This window comes from Anas acuta, chromosome 15 (assembly GCF_963932015.1).
Source record: "Anas acuta chromosome 15, bAnaAcu1.1, whole genome shotgun sequence".
Taxonomy (NCBI): Eukaryota; Metazoa; Chordata; class Aves; order Anseriformes; family Anatidae; genus Anas; species Anas acuta.
This window is the reverse complement of record NC_088993.1, coordinates 9,559,842-9,582,696: the sequence shown is the minus strand read 5'-3', so window position 1 is coordinate 9,582,696 and position 22,855 is coordinate 9,559,842. Positions and strand designations below refer to the sequence as shown.

Genomic DNA, 22,855 nt, shown 5'->3' with positions numbered 1-22,855 from the left:
AGCTCTGGCTGCCAAGAGAACCTGCAGCACTGCTTGGGGGTGCATGAAGAAGTCACGCAGACTCCTGATGGTGTCAGAGACTTTTGGAAGGTCATCAAGGATTTTTTTTTTTCAGGCATCCCACATCAAAAAGCAGTACTAGGAGACAAACTTGCAACACATCATGAGGACCATGCTAAAGAGACCCATCACCCTTATAAGAAAATCTAACTGGTTTTCCACAGCACATCTATGGAAAGCAGCTCTTAAAAAAAAACTGTGATCAGAGTGGAGCCTGTGGGTAAGAAAATAAATTTAAGTGTTCATCCGGGTGAACATTAGGCAATGGCTAGTTTGGGTCTTAAGCCAGCTTAGGAGAACTAGGCAAGAAATGGGTCTTTCTGAGCTCATCCTCTCAGTAGTGGCAAAGGGCATTTATTTTGCTGTCCTTAAAAGCAGGGAGCTCTAACATTAGGTTGTGTTCCTGCACCCAGCTGCCTATTCCTATGTCCATTGCCAGATCCTTCATCTTTTGGCATGATGAACACTTTGGGGATGCATGGAACAAACTGCTCCAATGTGCCTCGTAGATGGTGACTTTTAGAAAACAGACTTAAGGCAGGCTCCTTGTTAATCCTTTCTGCCCCTCTGCCTATAGGAGTCATTTGAGATTGAAAAAAAGGAGAACTTGGCTTAAAAAGATTTCATGTCTCAACCCCATGGTGTCAGTGGTGCTGGGAGCTCTGTGGTGCCCAGCCCCTGCCTCCTGACGCCGCTCCTGATGGTGACATTAGTCCCGTGGCACGTGCAAGCCATCAGCTTGACCAACAAAAATTGATTTCCAAAAAGCACCTGTGAAAGTTTCCTCCATAATTACTATGGCTGGGAAATGAGGCCTGAGAAATGACTTATTGAGAAGCATAACAGTATCAGCATTGGCATCACAGCTCAGTAGTGCTTTGTTCCATTTTTACTCCTAAAGAACATCAAATAGCAAAGTTCTTTTAAATAAAGACTTCCATTAGTGGGTTTAAAAATAACACAGTGCGCACATCCATTCCTAAAGACAGCTTTTTTTTTTATTATTTTAAAATTCTGCATCTGAAAACACAGTATGACAGAAAGCATTTATGTACAACTGCAGTGTTTTTGGTATAATACAGTATTTAATACATCCATTTCATTTTCTGCAAAAAAAAAAAAAATTGCTTTATTGGACAAAAAAACAAACTCCCATTGACAAAGAATACAGCTAAGGCACATTGTTTTCTGCTAAATGAAAGACAAAAGGGTGCAAAAAGGGGTAGTGCAATAATTGCTGAAAATCACATTCTACTACAAGAAAAGCATTCTGACTTTGAACTTTGATTACCGGTCAATTTAAGACATTTCAATATCTCATAAAATACTCCGTTAAATAAATAGCAAAATATCTACATCTTTCAGTGTGTTCCATTTGAATTTCCAATTTTTTTTAAACTTTGCTGTATATACATGTTTTTTTTTTTCTTATTCAATAGCTTACAAAATATTTCTGTACAGTTTTATGCATATTATGATCTATAACAAAATAGTTATTTCTTAAAACTATATTACCACCAGTCTTTGAAAATGACAGAATAGGAATAACTTATTATGGATTATGTTAGGCAATACAAAAATCCAATCAACCAAAACCAAAATAACAAAGTCAGAAAAATCATTTCATTAACTCGAATTAATACTTTTTGTTTCACAAATCTTCTTTGCTGTGTAAACCCTTCTCAGTTGCCTTTGGGTTGTATATGCATCAGAACACTGGAACAGGGTAGGATTTGGGATTCCTAAAGCACTGCAGCCTGCCGGGAATATTGGTGCTACTGAAACATGAGAGTTCTCCATGGAGAAAAAGCATTAAAGAAACCAACACATCCAAGCCTTAGCAGAAGGCCTTGGTTTCTGCTGACTTTGACGACCTTTGGACATGGCTCCAAAGGCCAGATGTTTGGAAGTGAATTTATGACTGGTGATACAGCCAGACTCCTCTGCCTTCTATGTGTTCTGTTAGATTCCCAACCATCACTCAAAATCTGGCCCCAAGTGGTGATGTTCTTCAGATTTTAAGACCAAACCATTAAAGAGAATACAGCTTCTCCCAGTTACCAGTATGACTCTGAAAGGCATGCTACTATCTCATGTCAAAATGAGTGAAATTACTCCAGAAATTGTCTTGTGCATCTGAGAGCAGTCTGTCCTGTTACAGTCTGAAGATAAATAAAAAGCTATTAAGTTTGCACTTTGTAGGTAATTAAATCCACCTTCCTTATCTACAATAAGTTGCAAAAGACAGAGCTCATAATTTCCTAAGGTTTATATGAATGTCTGAGACTTCCTTTTGCCCAAAGGGAAGGTCATTTTCTTCCCTTAAAGACTGCGTTTGTAAGCAATTTCTATTGTATTTGTGAAGTGTAAGCTGACAGCAACACAACTGAGCTGTAATAGAAATCTCAAGATGCCTTTTATTCCTTCCACAGCAAACAGAAACAGTGAGCAAGACACAGACAACACCTAACTTTCTAACACGGTTTAAGGCCACATTTAGGAAGGATGAAAGTAAGGCTTCTGTAAGGGGCAACACACTGGATGCCACAATGGGAACAGACACTTCAAAGCCAGCAGGCTTTACCTAACAAAAATCTGGAACACCATCCCAATTTTGGCCAGTAGGTCTGTGCCTTCTTTTGGATATAAGCTAGAAAATAAAATTCAATGCCACGGACATCCTCCTCCAGAATATTCCCAGCAAACTGAAGGTGCTCCCCTAGCAATAGATTACTATTGTTTCAGTCGAGGGTGTTAATTACAACAGAACCAAAGACAAGCAAAGTCATTACAATATACAAATGCAGCGCAATGAACCGCGCCTAGAATTGTCACTCTGTTATCAGAGGCACCTGTACAGTATCTTGCTGTTTATTTGGCAAGGTTACATGTAATACTTCTAGGTTTTAACAAAGTAGAAAGAGAATTTGCATAGATTGTACATTCAGTTCAAGGAGATTTCTGGTACCTTTTTTTGTTGTTATCAGGTAAACGTGTTTGCAGACACAGTGAGGTAGCAGCTGTGATAGCACCCATGAGCAAAAGAAGGTAACCAAGGCAGAAGCAAAGAGAGGAGAGTGATCTATACACTGTCGTTAGTATAAAGGAGCAAAATCAACATGGTACCTGCAGTCTCACATCACGAGGGTTAATTGCTGCCAACAACACGCTCAACTGCAAAAAGCCTAATGCTGCTGTTGTCCTGGGTGACATGGGCTGCGAGACCTCATTGCCTCAATTTTAAATGCTCTCAGCCTGATTGTCCTTTTCCTTACATTGGTGGTGGTGGTGAAGGCTTTCAAAGGCCAGTTACCAATCTGAACACTTGCCCTTGAATAGCCTAGAGGAAGAAAGGCATTTCCCTACAAAATCCTTCCCACACTTGCTGCGGATCTATATGCCACATATTCTATGATTCTGTGATACTGTCTATAGCATCCTGGCTGCTCTTAACCCTCTTTCACATTTGTTTGGCTCCTCTGTGCCTGCTGCAGCAGCGCCTGCCCTCTGCGGGGACCTCTGTAGGCCAGTCCCCCTGTTCTCAGCAGCCCCCCCGGTCCCCCAGCACGGGCAGTGTCCTGTCCCTCCAACACCTGCTTGTACCCTGCCCATGGACGGCAGCCCTGGAGCTGTCTTGGCAGAAGCTGGAGGGTTTGGTCTGGGAGGACTCTGTTATGTTTTCAGTTGTCATTGACAGGCGATGTTTAAGTTTAAGGCGATGTGCTACAAATCCCTAAGACTAACTTGGAGGCCATGGATGGTTGAAAAGAAAGCACATAGAGATCATTACCTTCTCGCTACCAGACTGAAGCTAAGGACAACGGGAAATGCTGCTAACCACATTCTACCAGGTCAGTCTTGCTCTGCTGCTGAACTAACCAGACCTACTGTTACACATATTGAATATCTGTGCCTGAAGAGTCAGGAAGAGATAACCGCTGTCACTTTTACAGCCACCTTCATGTATGTTAGTACTGAGCTGGCTGAAGGCTGCTCTGAAAAGCAAACTTTTCCAATTTACAGCTTGGGGTTTTGAAGAAGCCTAAGGGATTTGGCTCACATGAATACAAAACTTCCTGCCCAATGGAAAGCAAAGAAGTCAGCCAAGGTATAATTTAGCCAACTCCCGAAGCCTTGGGACCTGGGAAAGCAACAAGGAGGGTGTGATAGCCAGCAGCAAGCTGGCAGTTCTCTGACAGCTGTGATGAGAACTACAGAAATCAACAGAAGTTGGTCCTCATTGTCTGGCCACAATTAAAATCTGGATTTGGTTTTATTTTTATCTGGGAAGTCAAAACTAAGATCTCACGGTATCAGCATTTCTCAGTCTTGCTGTACAGAAGAGTTGCCCAGTTTGTTCAAAGTATTGTTGCAGCATGGTTTTATGAAACTTTTGCAAAGTTTTAGCATCTTCTTTATCTATACCCTGCCCAGAGAAGCTGTGGATGCCCCACTCCTGGAAGTGTTCAAGGCCAGGTTGGATGGGGCTTTGAACAAGCTGATCTAGCGGAAGGTGTTCCTGCCCATGGCAAGGGGGCTGGAATTAGATGATCTTTCAAGTCCCTTCCAACCCAAGCCATTCTATGGTTCTGTGTCTCTCCCTTCAGTCAGGTTTAGAAAATTCCAGTTCTGATTCACTGACTTCACTGCACTGGTCACTGTAAAAGTAGCTAAGAGAGACTGAGGCTTCATTAGTATTGCAGTTAGCTCTGCAGATGGACAGAGGGTGAATACACGTTAGTTGGTCCTTCTGAAGGTGCTGCAGGATCGTTGTTAATTTGCTGTTAAACAACTGTACATGCATTGTGCATTAAAGCTGATACCTAGGAAGCTAAAGTCAATTTGTAGCACACAAATGCACATTCCTGCATCTCTAGGCTTAGTGATAACGAAGGCTTAGCAACAGAGACACAGATGGACTTCCTTGTGTAATACTTGCCATCATGGAGGGATTCTTAAAATTCTCTGCTTGCTGAGAGCACAAAAAATGAAGGCATAATTTTAATTCTAGAAATTTGAATATCAGAAAATGAAAATATAAATATGACTACTCAGTGTCCAAATGTCATCAAAGAGTTGGACACACTTAAAAATAAACTGTCATTTGAGCTATTTCTATTAGCCTCAAGGCTTAACATTACCATATAAACAGGTCTGCATATCACTAAGACTGACTTTGGATGTAATTTATTAAATCACATATGTAGATGTTCTACATCTTGCCACATTTCCTTTCTGTGTAATACTGATTGATCACAGAAGTGTTACATGGCTATCGCACAGAATGGGCACAGAATTTAAATGAGCAAAGCATTATACACAGAGGACAAATGCGTGCATATGGAAGTACACCCCTTTGCCACAGAAAGGGATTCTGATCAAAGCTGGCTTTCAGTTGGAGTCCTATTCAGCAAGGACTAGCCAGTGTGATTGGAAAATAACACTAGCACATTCAAATGAAGATGCATAACTTGCTTGTTTTGTACGAACTGTGGTCCCTGCTCTGAATTCTCCTTTTCACCAAATGTAAGATCTGTGAAGTTATTCTCTTCTAACAATATATAATATTCATCACAGGCTCCAAGTGCCTGCCATTTCAGAACCAGAAAAGCCACTTAGCAGAGCGTCGTTCTTAGCAGCACTGCCACAGCCACAGCTTGGAGCAAGCTCTGATTCCTGATGGAAAGCCTGGCTTTCCGTGGGTTTTACTGCACAATTACAGCACTTTGCAACTCAGACACAGTGTCCCTATAGGACATATGTGTCTGTGGCTGCACACTAACAGCTATAGCAGAATTTGTCATTTACGGCCAAAACCTGACACTCAGCTCAGAAGATGTTCCAAACATGGCAGCTCATCCTCTGATGATTTCAAACACATGTAGTAGTTATTCACAGGATACTGTCACCCCTTTTATTTATGTTGGACTTGACCCTGAAGTCCTCACTCAGAATCAGCGCTCCATGGAAATTTTGCCTGAGAAAGGGCTGTAGGACCAGCCTCTGCAGTTCTACAGCTAGTGCTGTGAGTACCAGCTTGCTACAAAACTTCTTTGTGTAGATGCTTTTTGTCTTTCAGAAAACAAAGTAATATTAAAAAAATATATATACATTTTAAATCTAACATATAGTGTAAATAGATGCATCAGCAACCATTTGATTTCTTTTCCTTTTCTGAACTAAAACAAAATAATTTGTGCCTTACATTTAAGTCGCGTAAGTGGCAGATTTTCTTCTAGCCACAAAAGACTGGATTGCTGTCACCTTCTGCTTCATCTAGTTAATAACGAGAATTTACCAACAAAGCACTTAAAACATTCCTGTTAAAGAATAAAAGGGTATCAAATTTAAAAATCAAGTTATCTGCATGTGTTGTGTGGGTGCACCCTTATACATATGCCTATGTGCAAGACAGACTGAAGATTTTGCGACTACCCCAGCAGTCTCATTGAGAACAATCATTGACTAGGATTGTTAAAGAAATTGTATTGTGTGCCCTAAATATGATGTTCTCCATTTGATCCGCAGGGCTTTAATGGTGCACTTGCCATTGCATCAATGTGACTAAAGCCCTGGATTTCATAATGAGGACTGGAACTCCCCAGAAAATCTGCACTTCATGAAGGAATGTTAGATTCACAATCAGCACTGTTAAAAAAACAAAACAAACAGAACGACAAAAAAAAACCCTACTGAGTAAGTAATGACACTGTATTTCTATTACATAAACCTGTTGGCAACCCTGGTTTTAAACACACTGGCCTCCAGAGCCAGTTGAAAAGCAGGAACATTATTTTGACTGAAATATTTCAACCAGCTCTCATTGCTACAAGCTTTCCTAAAACTACAGCTCTCATGACTGTCGAGATCAAGAAGGAAAAAAGAAAGGGAAGTGTGAGGGGAGGAAGGCCTTTTCTTAATAAAGGCAGCTTCAGTTAGTAAGATAACATAATCTTCAAGCTGCAAAAGCAGCACCTACTAATTAGTCATTGACTAAAACATAAATAATAAATACCTAAATTGTTCCTTCTATGCATCCATTTTCATGCCAGATAAACATTTCAATGCTCTGCCTTAATGCCAGCACAGCTGACACTGCAATTTCAAGTCCAAAGCAAACTGCAAGTAGCTTTAAACCAATACTACGGAGAGAGACAGAACAAGCCGCTGGGATCTCTGTGTCACGGTCATCTTGCAAGTGTTGTTTAAAAGGGAATTCAACCTTTCTGTGTGATGCGATTACGGAATGATTTAAGCATCTATTTCCCTCCTGATGTGGAAGCTTAACTCTCATCAGTGGGAATGAAAGACATGCCCACAGAAGGGTAAACAGATACCTGGCTTTATTAAATCAACAGGATTTTTTTTCCTAGTGAACCCAATAGCTTCTAATAGCCTTTCTGGGTCAAGAGATTACCACAGCAACAGAAACAAAGTGCATGTTTTATGCAAATGCAAAACGCATCAGTTGGAGATGAATTTGCACATAAAACCTACGTTTAAAAAAAGTTTTTGGAATGTAAATACATTTTTTTCCTACTGTAGAAAATGCAGCTTAAAATGATGCAACACAAGCCTATTTCAAACAGGGTGCAGCCTGCTAGGAACTCTGAAAACAGACAAGAGTAGAGTTTGTTGAGAGAATAAAGCAAAAGCACTGAGAAACATGGTGTTGCTCTTTCATGTCCAGCTTTGGTCAGGAACCCTGATGTCCTTCCTGCACAGCCTTCAAGGTTTCCTGACAAGCCTAAAAATACTCTTCTTCATGAAGAGCTGGCAGAGCTGAGATCAAGGCAGGAAATTAGTGTTAAAACTTATTAGCCACTACTCAATTATAGGGAAGAAATGTGTTGCTGCAGATTCAGGTCCCAGTCTTGTTCCCACTGATAAAAATAATTGCCATCTCTAAACTACAAAGGCCAAATGCCACCATTTTACTGGTTCTGAGCAACTCTGCTGCCTGAGAAAAAACAGCTCGGCTCATCAGCAAACGCGTGAGCAGACACAGCCCAACCTACCCAAATTTACACACACACTTGCAGTGCAGGAAGTCTGCAATATGCATAGGTGCTGGTGGGCTTAGAAAGACCCTGTGGATTTCAAAGGGCTGAAATCCAAAATGCTCCTTGGGCTTTTAAAATAATACTGCTACTACCCAGACCCTGAACCTGACCGCATGAGAAATGAAAGACTAACATTGCAAAACACCAGTTCCATTTAGAGTTCAGCATAAAATTAGTCTGAAAAATCTCTGACTGTAATCTGAATGTCTCTGCTTCAGCTTGCATTCCCTAACTAGGATGACAACAGACATTAGCTGAGTCCAGAATTGCTTTGTGTTATATATAACAAAAAATAATGAGGGTGTACCTTAATTATTTCATGTTCTGTAAAGTAATGCGGCCATATGGGATATAGCCTGCAGTAACCAACCTCCCCAGGAAGCATAAATAGAAGGGAATTTTGCTGTGATTTATTCATGGTAGCAAAATAATTAAAGCCTATGAAACAGCAGAGGTACAGACAAATTTATTTTAAAAAAACAACACTTTCAGCAGCTGCTCCTTCACTGCCCTCTCCATGGCTGCTACTGCTTCAAGGCCCGTACGGCCGGGGCCGGCGGGACAGCAGAGGCGAACCAAGCCGTTCCTGACAGAGCTGATGGAGAGAGCAGTGCCAAAGGCCTTGTCGGAATTATTATTATTTTTTTAAGAACTATATTGCAATATGTAACAAAAAAAAGTATAATGTTCCCTTAGTTGAAACCTGGTGTGAGATTGACGTACGAAGCAAGGTTAAATTCCCTTTTAAAACCCTATGCCGCAGGAGGGCGTACCGGCTGCTACCTCAAGCGCCCGTCGGGTTTGACGGGGCCCAGCTCTGATTTGGGGTCCGGACTCAGGGAGCTCCACGCCGTCTGGGTGCAGGCCTGCATGACGGGGCAGGCGGTGGGGCCGGTGCTACAGATGTCCACGGCCGACCAGACGCTGCCCACCAGCGAGTCCACCCAGGCCTCCAGCCGGGCGCCCACCAGCGCCGCGTTCCTTTTGGCCTGGTCCACGCGGGCAGCGCTGATGGGGATGTTTAAGACGGGGTTCAAGCCCTGGAAGCTCTGCTCCATGTACGCATTCTTTGGAGGCCCGCTGTGATACTTCAAGGCTTCCTCTGGAAAAAGCAGAAATAAGCCCAAAAATCAGTGTGTTAAAGAAAATCTTTAGGATTTAAGGGTTCAGCACAACAGAAAGGCAGGCCCGGCCCCGTGGGCTTCCCAGCAGGGCACTCGCTACAAGCTCCTGTCCATACCTGGAGCTTGAGCAATGCACAGCTCCCTGTAAGAAACTCATTTTTCACTCAGGAAAAGCTAGTTTTGCTTCTTTCACCACAGAGGAAGCCCGGGAGCTATGCCCTGCTCAGCTGAAGTTACCTCTGCAGATGCCCATGGATGACCACACTGAAATGAAATGAGGGACTGGTTCAAAGAGACCTGGAAGGAGAAGGTTGCCAACCGCAGACAGACCTTCAAGTACTATCAATGATTTGTCTGGAAGAAAGAGCTGAGATCTTGGCCTATTTTTTCTCGACTGATTCCTCTTCCTCTGCTGTAGAAGTCACAACATTTATGAGCTCTATCTGCCTCCAAAACCCGTGTGGTACCACTCCTGGCACTGGAAGGACAACAACACCGCCTCGGCAGACCAGACGTGGCTGATGAAACCTGTGTAACTCCAGCATCATTCCTGGAAGTGCTCCAATCTCACTGGGAAAGTGCTCTCTAATGACAATCGTATTTCCAGCTATTGCACTGAATAATGGATCGAGACCATTTCCTAATGACACGGTTCTTTGCATTGTAGTTGCTTTTCTTACAGTAACTCTTCTACCTCAGCAAAATGCAGCACATTGTCATCCCAAATCTGTAATATTGCAGCAGAACTCACTGACAGACTGTGATAACACCTTCAGAGAACTGGATGCTGTGGGTCTGACCACCCTCATCTAAGGCACGCTGACTTCTCAAGGTCTGAGAGTAGGTTACGGTGCTACTCATAAAACCAGAATGTGACCCTCTAAAAATATTCACTCAGTGCCTCTAGGGAGTAAATTTTCAACCATTTCTTTCTGTTCTCAGCTGAGCTCTTTACCATCTTTGCTCCCGGCAGCACAGAGGATATGTTTAGCTCTGCCAACACACACGCTGTCTAAAACACAAAAAGGGCCCATTCAGGGCGCTCCAGGCTAGGAAAGCCACTGGGTTCAGATATCGTTTAGAGGCCAGGAATTACATATTCATGTCTACAATTCCTTCCACATGTCCTTGCTGCTTGCACTGCAGCCTGACACTGAGCCCTTTCTTCCATGCAGAGGACAGTATCCCAGGCACTGGCAATAAATCAGTACATTTATTTAGAGGGAAAAGGGACATTTAATTGGAGCTTTGCTGTTACATTTGCAAAGTTTTTAATGTTAAATACTGCACCAGTCCGTTACTTCAAATCCCCAATTAAATTAGTTCGGCAGATTCCCATCACCATTACACACTGCTTAACTGTTCCTGCATTCATCAAACCCACCTTTTTTAGTTTTGTTTTAAATGTTTTTTGTTTTTGTTTTTTTTTAATTATTTATCCAGAATAACTGCTAGTCAAAAGGAGTTTGTTCCATGTACATGTGTCAGAAGTGTGCTCTGCCAGAGCATTGCAGTTTAAGAAACAGAGCAAGTACACATGATTAAATTTCCTCCTTTGGAAGTAATTAAATATGGAAGACTGTTTGTCAACAAATTAATTAAATAGGAACATTATAAGTAAAAATCCCCAAACAAATAAGAGTTGGCGTTACTAGCAGGATCATCTGATTGAAATCAGCAATTCAGAGAGCTTGTTGAATTAAAGGCTGTTGTGCATGTGTTTTCTGCCTGGAACAAGAGAGATGTTTTTCCAGACAAATACTGGGATGAAACGGAACTTGCTCGGCTTCAGGACTTTGTGGATTATCAGGACTGAAACCTACAGAAGCTGTAGGACTCAGTGCTGGCAATGCAGCAGATGATCTTTTCTCTATGGCCCCTGCTGCATAAGATCAGGGGGCTGCTCTTGCAGAACTAAGGGTGATAACCTCAGCATCTTCAACACACGTGAATGTCTCCGTGTCTCTGTTGCTGTAACTGTGTCAGACATGCCAGACTTCTCCCCCAGCACACTGCTGCTTTGCGCTGCCCCACCAAGTGACCACTGTGCTCTGCTCCAGAACCAGCCGTGCTGCAAGGACATGCCCGCAGAGACAACAGCAAAAGTGCATCATGGAAATGAAGGGAAAGGTTTTTGAAAAACAACAAACAAATATTATCAGCAGATAAGAGAAGGAAATACAGCTGGGGATAGTATTAGAAAGGACAAACCACAGTGCTTTTCAGTGTGTTACGGGCCATCACTGCACACAGAGACCATGTCCTTCCCTGATGTGAAAGAAATTACAAAACCCTGACTCAATACTGGAAGGGGACTGCCTGTCCCCACAGCAGAGCAAATACCCAAAGTTAGGTGTCTGCACGTCCTACAGAGGAGCTGCTTAACGGCAGTCAGAGCACAGAGCTATGCATCAACAGGAAATTCTGAGGATTCAACTCAGAACCCTCTAAGTCTCTGTTGAAGAATTTGCAGGAGAAAGTAATAAATTCTCATCCTTGTTTACTGCCCATGCTGCTCATCCAAGCTATGGGAGATGCGGGCGATTCCTCTTTGTATTAAAGATTAAAAAAAAAAAAAAAAAAGAGAGAGAATCATGACTATAACCTGCTGGGCTGGGACAGGGGAGATGCCCTGAAATACTGCACAAAGGGAGGCTGGAGCTACTGGGCATGTTTTTAAAGCACTGAAGCGTCAGTCCTTGCTCATGAAAAAAGACTAACAGCTGTAAGGCTTACCACTATGAGATGTTTCTTTATGCACTGAAAACTCTACAGTTACAGCAACGAAATCAAAATTAACTGGATTGCAGACATTAAGCCAGATTTTTTTTTTTTTTGATAACAAAGACATCCATATAGTCCTTTGAGGTAGAGGACATACCAGTGAAAAACATACTCTACAGACTTTAAATTACAGTTTTAAAAAATAAGGTAATTTTGTCCCCCATTTTTGTTTGCACTTCACTCTGGGAGGGCATTTCATTTCTCAACCAACTTTACTTAGTATAACTTCTTTGGACTGAACACACAGCCTGTAGTCAGCTGCACAGGCTGAGATTTCAGCATTTTTGTGTGGGTTTGTTCTTCATTTTGCAGAAAAAGCAAATGAGTTTAGACAGAGAGTGGGCCAAGGAATGAAAAATGTGATTACCTTAGTACACATTAAGGTGCTAGACCTGTTTTTTTTTAAAGCAACACAGAACATACAGTTTTATTTTTTTACTTGAATCGTGTTGAAACCCTCTGGCAAAGAGGTAATTTTTTTATTGACATTTGGTTTGTTTTCTCTTGCAGCAAACAAGACAGTGCTGCATTTGCTCATTGTGAAGCTAATCGACTCCTTGTCAACTGGATCTGAACTAAATTTCGAAGCAAATCCTTGTCTTCAGGGTTTTTCTTGAAATGACGATTCCAGGGCATGTCTACTGTCTGCAGCCACGTGCCTGCCTGCTGCTATTACTACATTTATCAAGAACATGTCATGTTACAGCTGGTTAATTTAAAGAAATCACAGCAGTTCTGACACAAGTTGCCACCCACTTTATAATCTGTATAGATGCAATTAGAATTGATTGAGCCACTGCAAATAACCAACGGCAAAACAAAGGTTTCCCAGTATATACTTAATTAAGATGATCCATAAATATGGATTAGGTTAAAAGGCTTTTGAGATGTGTGTGCATCACAGGATGTCTGCTAATGCCGTCAAGCCTTTGAAAGAGGAACCTGTAGCTGGAGGGCACTGGACCAGGAGCTGGGGTTTGGGGCTCCTTGCCCTGTGGTGGGGCAGCAGGGAGCAGAAGCCCCACATCAGGGGCACGTGAACATGGTAGGAACCAAACATGAAAGGTCTCTCTGAAGGAGAAAGAAACGGATGCTCTCTGTCCCTGCCCTCTTTACTTGAAGGAAGAAGTTTTTATTCATTTAATTATTTATTTTCAATCCAGCATTTGGTATTGGCTTGAGGTTTGGGGCTTTATCTGCCCCAGAAGTGAATCTGCCCACTGGCTCACAGTAACCTATTTGGGTTTAATGAAACAGGTACTATACAGTAAATGCGTGACAACTCATTAGCATCACTCCAGCTGGGAGATCACCGTGGAAACTTTGCCATGAATATAAACTCAAATGTGAAAATGAAATTGCTTTGGCTTTTTCCCTGCACCTCTCCGTGCTCCTAGGAGCTGTGTGTGATCACACCCGGCAAGAGCGCTTTGCACAGGCTTTGCACAGCACCAATGGGTGGGAAAGGGGGATGATAGAGATGCAGATCCAGCCTCTACTGAATTTGCTGTGTTTTCATGGGAACTGAAATATACTTGGTAGCTCGGGTGAGTCTGAGAACTGCTGGCTGAATTTGCTGTGTTTTCATGGGAACTGAAATATACTTGGTAGCTCGGGTGAGTCTGAGAACTGCTGGCTAAACAGCCTGGATTATGCCTGTTGTTCGATTCTGCCTCTCCAGTCCCTGTGCAGGGGACCTGGACATTGAGCCTCTGAACTGCTCTTCAACTCATGCTGCTGAAAGCAGTGAGAAAGCCCCGTTCCAGTGTATAGTCACTGCTACTGATCTTCTAGTCATCTTCTCCCTGTTCTGTCTCCTCCACGTTACACTCCCTTTCTGTCTTGGCACGATGCAGTCCTGGGGCACCCTGATGGTCCTTGGCAGCTCCCCCATGTCCTTACAGTGAGCACGGGGTTCTTGGCTTTAACACACTCAGCCATACAGTGAGAAACCCCGAAATCGCCAGTTAGAAGAAGAAAAGAGAATCTGGCTGTGAGGGACGTAGGAGGAAGGAGACAGTGGTGGACCAAATGGAGCTGAACCTGATTTCTCCAAATGAGTTACCTGGCAAATTCACATAGTTCATGTGCTCCACCCCCTCTTTTTTCCCTTCTTTCTCCATTATCCCCAACCAAGCAAACACTTGAAGGCACTCTTGAGCCAGAAGGATATGCTGAAAGGCAAAACTGATTCCTGACAGAACTCAGAGAAACAGGCCCAGGTTTGGATGCCTGGTAGAGAAAGAGGAGCAAGAAAGAATAGATAATATTGGACTCCAAACCTCCCACTGAAATAGCTTTGGGAGACTCGCTTACTGTGGAGACATCCCAAACCTCCAAGTGTGCTCAAAAACACCATATAAGAACTGATCTCTCTTTTATAGATATAGCTTTTGTAAAGGGCAACGAGTCCCTGTTTTTAAACAATTCACATTCTGTCAGTTATGCACATCTGGACATAATATCACAGAAAAAAAAATGTCCCTGATTTCCCTCCTTGGTTTTACTTGCATGCACAGACTCTAGGCCAAAATTAATAAATAAATGGGAATAGAAAATGAGTAAACTAGCTGCATATGCTGTTTTTATTAACTGTTAAATGAAGTGTCTTTGCTGGTAGCTGTCCCAGAATTAATTTTTTTTTTTTGAACTGTAATCATGAATTTTAAGAGTCATGATACAGGAATGAACACGTTTCAGTTTACTTAACAGAGGAGAAAGTTGCTCCCTTCATGATGCTGAGAAATTACGAGCAACTTTACCTTGTGCTCTGTGCTGAAATCGTGTAGATATGCAGTGGTTTAGCAAATACAGTGATAGTTGTCATGTTCTTGCTCTCCAGATGCAAGAGTTTAGTGGCAGCTGTCAGATCTGTGCAAACATTTTTTAGAATGACACATTATGCACAAAACACAGGCAAATTTTTATGTATGTAACTACGTGGACTCCAGTTTCTATGCCTGGTGTATATGAGGCAGACTGGGCCTAATCATGGTGAAACAAATAAAGCAAAGTGGTATGAAAAAAGCTGCCGGAGTAACAAGTTACCTATAAGGGAGACCTTTCTAACAAGAGCTATACAGCTTTTTTTAATTATTATTATTATTTGGGGGTGAAAGAAGATGTTGGGGAGAACAACATGCTAAACCAAGCCCTACTAAAGCATACTCCTCTCTTCTGCTGACAGCTCCCAGCTAAGTCTGATGTGTGTTTTATTTTCAGTGTTAGGACAAGACAATAATACTATTCCTTCATTTTAGGAGATTTCGTCAGCTTTCACATTGTCTACAACAGTAACAGAAATTATTCTTTTAGAAGTTCTAATTCTTCTGTCATACTCTCACAATGCCTTTATTTGGCAGAGAAAAATCTATTTAAGTAATAAAGTGGTGACAAACTGACAAAAGCTGGAAATCAAAGCTAAATGACAATTGCCAGCACAGAGCACAGTGGTGTCACTCAGACAGAAAGCCTTAAAACAAACAAACAAAACACCCAAAAATTTGCATTGTAAATATAATTCTAACAGGAGGGGAGTGTCACTATCTGCCCTGTAATTCATTTTCTCCTTTACCTCCATACCTCAGACACATGGAGATTACGCATCCCAACACCAGTAGCAAATCACTGCTGAGGGTTTTTCCCTAGATAATATTGTTCCCAAGCTCTGTATTTCATTCCTACAGCAGATTCTTATTGCCATGTGAATGAATAGGGCTCTTTAACAACAAATATGAGCCAGATCTTCTCCTGGTCAACCGATGTGCCAACTTTTTCTTTGTTATATGTGGCAATATGGAGTGGCTCCATAGTATCAGTGGAATTATCTGAGAGTCAAGAGTTTGGACCAAAGACACTTTTCGCTTTACACCATTAAGTGTGGACTCCCAGTTGAAGTCTGAGACACACTCAACTTTCCACTGCATTCTCCCATTGTATCAGAAAGCAGCAAGGTTGCTGGCTGTGTGCCACATATTCAATTCAATTTATGCCTTAACTGTTAAATTAACAAGGAACATGGAATTCATTATTTACGGGAGACAAGTCAGTAACAGCTGTGCTTAGAAGTAGGTTGCCTCAAACTTAAAAAACTTATTTCTCCTACACATGGTGTTCCTTCAAAATGTATCACTGTCTATTACCTAATAACAGCAGCAGGTTGTCTGTGGTTTAGTTTCTGCTTAAGAAATGATGCCACCAAATGTTAGAAGAAGAAATCAGTAAGTTAGCTGTTCTGGTGAGAAATGTGTAGAATCAGACTCCTGTTGAGCAAGATAAGGGCTGCATTAGCTCTCAGCAGTTGTCTGGTGGTGTTTGCATTACAGAAGCAGCACGTTATGCTGGAAGGTAAATGCCTGACTCAGTTTATTTGCTGCCTTGTCAGGAAGAAGACCTTCTGAAAACTTAATAGGATCATTCATGTATCTAGCAACTTTAAGATGTCTAAAGTTATGAATATTAATATTAGACAGATGGAAGCACTTGAGCATGTTAAGCAGAAGGGTAAAGATATTCCTAGCAACAAACTTGTTTTGATCTTAGTGAATAAGAAAACAGGTGTGGCTACAAAATGTTCTCTCTTCTCACAGCCCAAGGTGCTTGGTACTGGCTGAAGAGCCAGGCAATCAAATGACGCAGGGGCTGGCGGTCTGCATATGCTGGCAGCCCAAGGATGGCTCAGTGCTGCTGCTGCAGGGAAGAAAACATTTTCTTTCAAAAAATGAAGCCTGGGTCTGATACTGCACCTACCAGGACTGCTGCATTTATAGGTATTTCTGTAACACAAGTGTTTGGCATGTACACAGCAGTTTTTGGCAGGTATCAGGCAAAAGTGAGTGCCTGGACTTGACAACCTGTCAGGTAGCTCCGGCCGAGGGTAATTTTGACTAATCCAGGATTTCATATATTAAAGTTGTTTATCATTAAACACACAGACTTTGTCAAGATAGCAGTTGAAACATCTGTAACTCTTTATGAGCAAATGCAAATGCAAAGCTTCAGAGAAAGGTCCATTTTTCTTCCTATTTCTAAGTGATGGCTTTTATGATTACTGAGAGTCTGAACTTCTCTGCATTTTGAACTGTGCGTATTTTACAGATATAAATAGCTTTTTGTTCAAAGTGGCTGTGCTTTACAGACTGGATACAGACACTTTCGCCTGTCTTGGTGCAATAAATTCTTCTGATTTACTATTTATAATATTCCCTTATTTTCCCTGTTTCCAATGCAGTGCTACTTCATTTTTACCAACAGCATTTACAGTGAATACGGACACAATAACTGTATTATTCCTCTACCAAATAATAAAACTTACCTTGTTTGATAGGCTGCCGATTTGAGAAGGTGAGAGGAGTGACGAGGAATTTGGTTTCAGCTACCTGTACCCAGTGGTGCAGAATTTTTATTGTCCAGACACCAGGTCGCAGAGGCAAATTCAAAGGTGGTTTGTAGTGAGTATATTCGGCACTGGATTCAATAAGAATATCATACGTTGCTGCTATTACATTGACTGGATCCACCCAAATGACAGTAACGGTGACGTTGGGGCCTTTCCCCCATTTCTGCATGCCAACTGGCTCATCTGTTGGCCCAAGGAGTCCTCCAAAGTTGCGGAAAAGCCTCTCCTTGGCGTCCCACTCGGTGCCGATCTGAAATCAGAGACCACATTGCTGCTGACATCATCTCTGCAAGCATCTGAGACCCTTGTGTCACACGAGGGCTCTCCGGATACACAAATCATATTTCTCAAATGACATTCACAAGGGATACAAATGTGAGGTAAACTTGAAATTGAGGCTTTTTGTTTTTTTTGTCCATTTGCCGACTTCTGATTGATACAGATGTTTTTCCATGGTAAGAGTGGCGTCACCAGTTACAGCAGCTCTCCTCACATGGAAGCAGTCCATGAAGAACCAAGCCTAGTGACTGGACACAGACTGTGCATAGCAATGCACATGACCCTCATCTGCTGGGTCAGCAACACGTATAATACACGTTAGAGGCAGCTACCCAGCTACTGCTAAGAGCAAGGAAGAGCATTTGCTGCCTTAGGACGAGTCACATCGGGTCCTTTGCTACAACATATACATGAGATGCTGCTTCCTTGCACCTCCTTCCTCCCTGATGCGGGAGGTTATTTCTGGTAAAACTCTTTCCTTACTGTCATAACAGTGATGTTGTTTTTTATTTATTCTCTAACTAACAGTAAAGCAGCTGATTCACAATCTAGTGTAAATATTTAATAGACCTTTCCTTTTCCTAGCAGCTTTCATATTTCAATGTTCTTTATATGAATTTTAATGGTTCACCCATAACCCATGTGATGATACAAATTTACAAGCTGTTGCCATTAAACACTTGTACACTACTGCAAAAACACATCTGTAAACAGATAGCACAAAAACATAGTAAATGGGCCTTCTTAGGCCAACTGAAAGATTTTTATTTTTTTTTTTTTACTATTTTAGCACTGTATCTAGCATGTGCTTATGAGGTTGAATGTTAACAGACCAGTTCCATAAATTCTTCAAAAGAAAACAGAGCGGACCACAGGACTGAAGGTTGCCTATTGCTTTGGGACAAAGTACCCATCATCTTCCTTGTCCCATGAGGTCCCAATCCTGTGACCTCAAATCAAAAGTAATCAGTATCAAAAAAGATTTGAGTGACCCCATTTAAAGGAAAGAGCAGAACCCCTTGCCTCCTTTTGGAAAGCAGACATCCGATGTCGTTCCTTGGAGAATCATACCGATGTCTTCAGCAGCCTGGTACCAAAATTTCTCATAGCCCTTCGGGTGTTCTTTGGCCTTAATTTCCAATCAGCACAGATGACCTATGAGTTGACTAATTCCCTACACAGAAACCACTGGAGTCTCTTAAGTGATCTCTGGAGTACTGGGCACAGAAAGACAGGATCCTCTCTTTCAGCATATGAGGATATTAAAGATGTCCCCAGTGCTGCACTGCCCTTGTCCCTAATCTTCACCTCCTGTGGGGCATGGGGAGACCCTGGACTCTGCTTTCCTTGAAGCATGACAAACAATTGTGGCTGATTTGCTTCAAAGGTCTTTCTGCTAGATTTCACCTTAATTGTTGAGAATAACTGGTCCCAACATAATGCCCAAATCCCCCAGACCTGGAAAACATAACACTTACCTGATGTCAGCTACCACTGATCTCTACACGGGAAGCTGTCCAGTTCCCAGTCCCTTTTAGACCAATCACTGTGGTTGGCAGACAAATTACAGGAGGACTACTAGCAGAAAGCCACAAGGCCAGCGGAATAAAAACCTAACATCCCAAATCCATCTGTCATCATATGAATTGCTCCTATAGGACTATGACACTGCAGAGTAAGAGACAAAATGACCCTTCTGCTACTCTGCAATCAGCACGGCAGAATGGCTGGTATTTCAGAGGTGTTTCACCTAGCACGCCAGCTAATCCAACTAGACAGCATAGCCCAGTTATCAGACCCAAGCATCGACTGCCGTGAGGAGCTGTCAGTGCGAACTCTCCTGACAAGACTGACTGAGCTTATGGAAATAAGCTCAGAAAGGAAATTTCCTGACCAGATCTTATTACCTACTCCACTGACCCTCACTGAGTGTGGCCGTATCACACCTACTGGAGCTCAGGAGACCTGGAGATGATAAAGCCACAACACGTGCAACAAATGCGCACCCTCTTGGGGAAAACAAAACCCTGTAAGGAACAGCTCTTTGTGCCGCACCCAGTATTTATTACTGAAATATACCCTGTATTTCTTACCTTTCAGAAAGATGACTTCATCCTCCAGAATTAAACATGCTAAAGGCCTCCTTACCAATCCCAGTAATGTTCAAAGCAATAAATGGCATCAGGCCTAGCTAAGCAGAAGATTGTGTCTCATCTATGAATACTGCAGCCCCTCTAAAGCAAGGCTGATAACAAACCTCAAGAGAAAGGGAATAATGTTATTCAACTCCTGCTATCTCGAGATTTTCTAGAGACATTGAAGAAATTCAAGCTAGAACAACTTTTAGGAAGTACTGCCAGCCTTCGTCTTTGAGAATGATTTTCCACCAGCAGAGAGACGCCTGCCTTCTGTGAGAAGAAACTCCATGCAGATCTATCCTCACCAGCATCAAACAGCAGTGTTAGTCCCAAGAAGGGAGCTGGGGCAGGGAGTCCACATCCTCAGTGGCTGCTACTGATTTCAAACAGGTCTGTTCAGCTGCAACCCCAAAAGAAAAAGTTGAAGGATGTGGCAGGAGCACCCCTGCCATCTCACGGAGGGCCACAGGACACTAGAGGAAGGAAAGGCAGGGAGCTTCACCATCTATTTACAGGGCCTGCCGTTTATTACCAGTTATTTTCTCATGCTGCGCAGCTTGCAGGACAAGCTGGTTTTAGAAGCACAGTATTTTAAAATGAATTTTACTTAACGCACTATTCAGAGGTTTATACCTCTTCTCTTGAACTTTACACAGTCGAGTCCCTGGTACTGAATTGTTTGATTTTACAGGCCAAAAGATACTACAGTCCTATAATATTTTTCATAGCCCCCTAAAACATTTTAAGTAGGCTTTCACTTTCAAATGGAATGCACAAAGTACGGGCTGGAATTGAGCAGTAATGAACAACTGTTAAAATACGAAGGGATGTGGCAGAGAAGCCGACATTTTCCACATCATTATTTTAATCACCATTATTTTGGGCTTCAAGAGCAGGCACTGAGCACGGGGTATGCTTGGAAAGCTGGAACTCGCTCACTGGCTTAAAACTCCTGTTTCTATCTCTGTTCAGTCCCAAGATAAAATTTTCCCAAGATAAATTATGCCTTGATTATGGGTTTGTGTCTCATTGCTCACCACAAACAGGACCATTAGGTTCACACAATGCACACTAATTGCCTGCCACCTAGTTTATTTTATTCTCTGTGATGAATCACAAGTCTTAACAAGCCCAGAAATGAACTTAGTGTTCCACTGATACACTCTGAGCTGAGACTAGTGCTCCACAGCGAATCAATCTTCTGTTTTCCATGTAGCAGTTATCATGGATCCAGACTAACAGGATACATAGTGTGAGCATTATGTGCAAGCCAACGTTAGGAGATGTGGGAACTTCTAAAAGAAAAGGAGAAAATGATTGGAAATCTTCTCTCTTGGATTTCCTGTAATGTCATTTTATTTTCTCAGCCCAAGAATGAGTGCAGAAGCCTTGTGCAGTTCAAACAGTTATTAACCCCAGTGGCCTGTTAGGCAGCCCAGCCAGCTAATTTTTTGAGGTGACCTTTATGGGACGTATGGTGAAAAACCCTGGCCAAGATGGTAAATGTGAGAAGCAAAGCCAAGGAGCAGAGTGCAGGAAGGGCTGACTCCTGCCCGGAGAGACCCTATCATCTCTGCTGCCATTGTGGTTGTGTCTCAGCATCACAAATACACCCAGGAGCACGTTCAGTGTATTTGTGCTTTTCCTGGTTGGTCTCACTGGTGTAAACTGGGAGAGGGAAACGGCTCCCAGCCCAAACACCTCCATTCCATTTTAAATTTCTGCAAGATTATAGGATAAAATTTGTTGAAAAAAAAACACAGCAGTTTCATGTCTCAATAAGCTCAAATCCTAAGATTCTTTTCTGGTGTTTAACCTGCTAAACATTGGTGCCCTCATCTTAGCCGAACAGCTAAATTTGCTTTACACTTGCTGGACTTTGACAAGGAAGTGGCATTTTAATTAGCAGCAGCAGCAGAGAGGCTTTCCAGCCATACTGAAGCTGAAGAGGTTAATGCTGGATTTATACCAGAGTAACTGAGAGAATAATTTGGCTCAGAGGCAGAGATGACTGCAGGCCAAGGGAAGGGAGAAAGTAAAATAAACAATTAAGAAAAAATTAAATGATTGACTTTGCACCTCCTGGTCTTTTAAAATCTGAATCATCTATGAAAGGAGGGGACCATTCATGAGTTTAGGCGAGAAAAAATAATGAAAACAAGTAAGCAGTCACCAAAACTGTTTTCACAGATTTTAAATGGAAGAAAACATTTCCTCAGCCTGAAAAAAGCTGAGAGGTGATTAAATCCTCCCCATGCTTTGCACTCACACAGCGTCGCTGCAGCAGCAGACCACACAGGGCTGTCTGCAGACCAGCCGTGGTCCATGAGGCCATGAGGACCGGCTCATTAGCCTGGTGGGATTTGGGCATCCTCCCTGCAAGACACCATGCTCGGCAGAGCTGTGAGCACAGCACAGCAGCAAGCAAAGCAACCAACATGCTGCTGCTGCTTCATCAGGGGAGACTGATGCTGGGCACTGCTGCTCCAGGTCATCTGTGGGCCAGGCTCGTGGCTGCTGCAGGGCTCGTTTGGGGAAAAAAGGTTTGGTTCTAATACCCTGGGAAAAGGGGGAACCGGGCAAGTGGCCAGTGAGTAAATTCTGATCCCGTGATTGCTTCCTCCCTACACCTGAAACAAAGTCAGATGTAATCTTTCTAAATACTTTTATTCGAGTTCTAAAATACTGAGATAATGTATTTGGTTTGATCATGCAATTAGAAAAAACTCTTCCTGCTGCCAGCCCAGTTGCTTTCGAAAGAAAGACTCAGAGCAGGCATCAGGCTGAAGGCGAGATTAAAAGTATCAAATAAACAGCAGAAGTACTCCTACAAATCACAAGAATTAAAGCCTGTATGATCATTTATCACTGCATGAAATGGCAAGTCTACCATCAGACACACTGATAAACGAAACACACCTTCCATCCATCTCTTTAATGGCACATTAATGTCATGGATTTGCCATGCACACCAAAACACTGAATCCTACCTAGGCATTTCTTAATTGC

General features: G+C 42.3%; 1 protein-coding gene and 1 long non-coding RNA gene across 4 annotated transcripts in view; one reads left to right on the top strand and one right to left on the bottom strand.

Annotated features, from left to right (window-relative positions):
- LOC137865130 (uncharacterized) overlaps nt 1-13,591 on the top strand; it is a 112,962-nt gene extending 99,371 nt beyond the window's left edge. The window contains exons 7-8 of one of the 2 annotated variants that reach the window (XR_011101763.1): nt 116-6,756; nt 12,542-13,591. This is a non-coding gene — a long non-coding RNA (uncharacterized lncRNA). Of the gene's footprint in view, nt 1-115; nt 6,757-12,541 lie in introns of those variants that run through there. The other variant, XR_011101762.1, reaches the window with a different exon arrangement.
- Nucleotides 1,037-22,855, bottom strand: part of XYLT1 (xylosyltransferase 1) — a 190,333-nt gene continuing 168,514 nt past the window's right edge. Inside the window, exons 10-11 of one of the 2 annotated variants that reach the window (XM_068699922.1) lie at nt 17,346-17,679; nt 1,037-9,225 (exon numbers count right to left, since the gene is read on the bottom strand). In XM_068699922.1, coding sequence (XP_068556023.1) covers nt 8,903-9,225; nt 17,346-17,679 — 657 coding nt within the window. In that variant the 3' untranslated portion in view covers nt 1,037-8,902. Of the gene's footprint in view, nt 9,226-13,602; nt 16,721-17,345; nt 17,680-22,855 lie in introns of those variants that run through there. The other variant, XM_068699923.1, reaches the window with a different exon arrangement.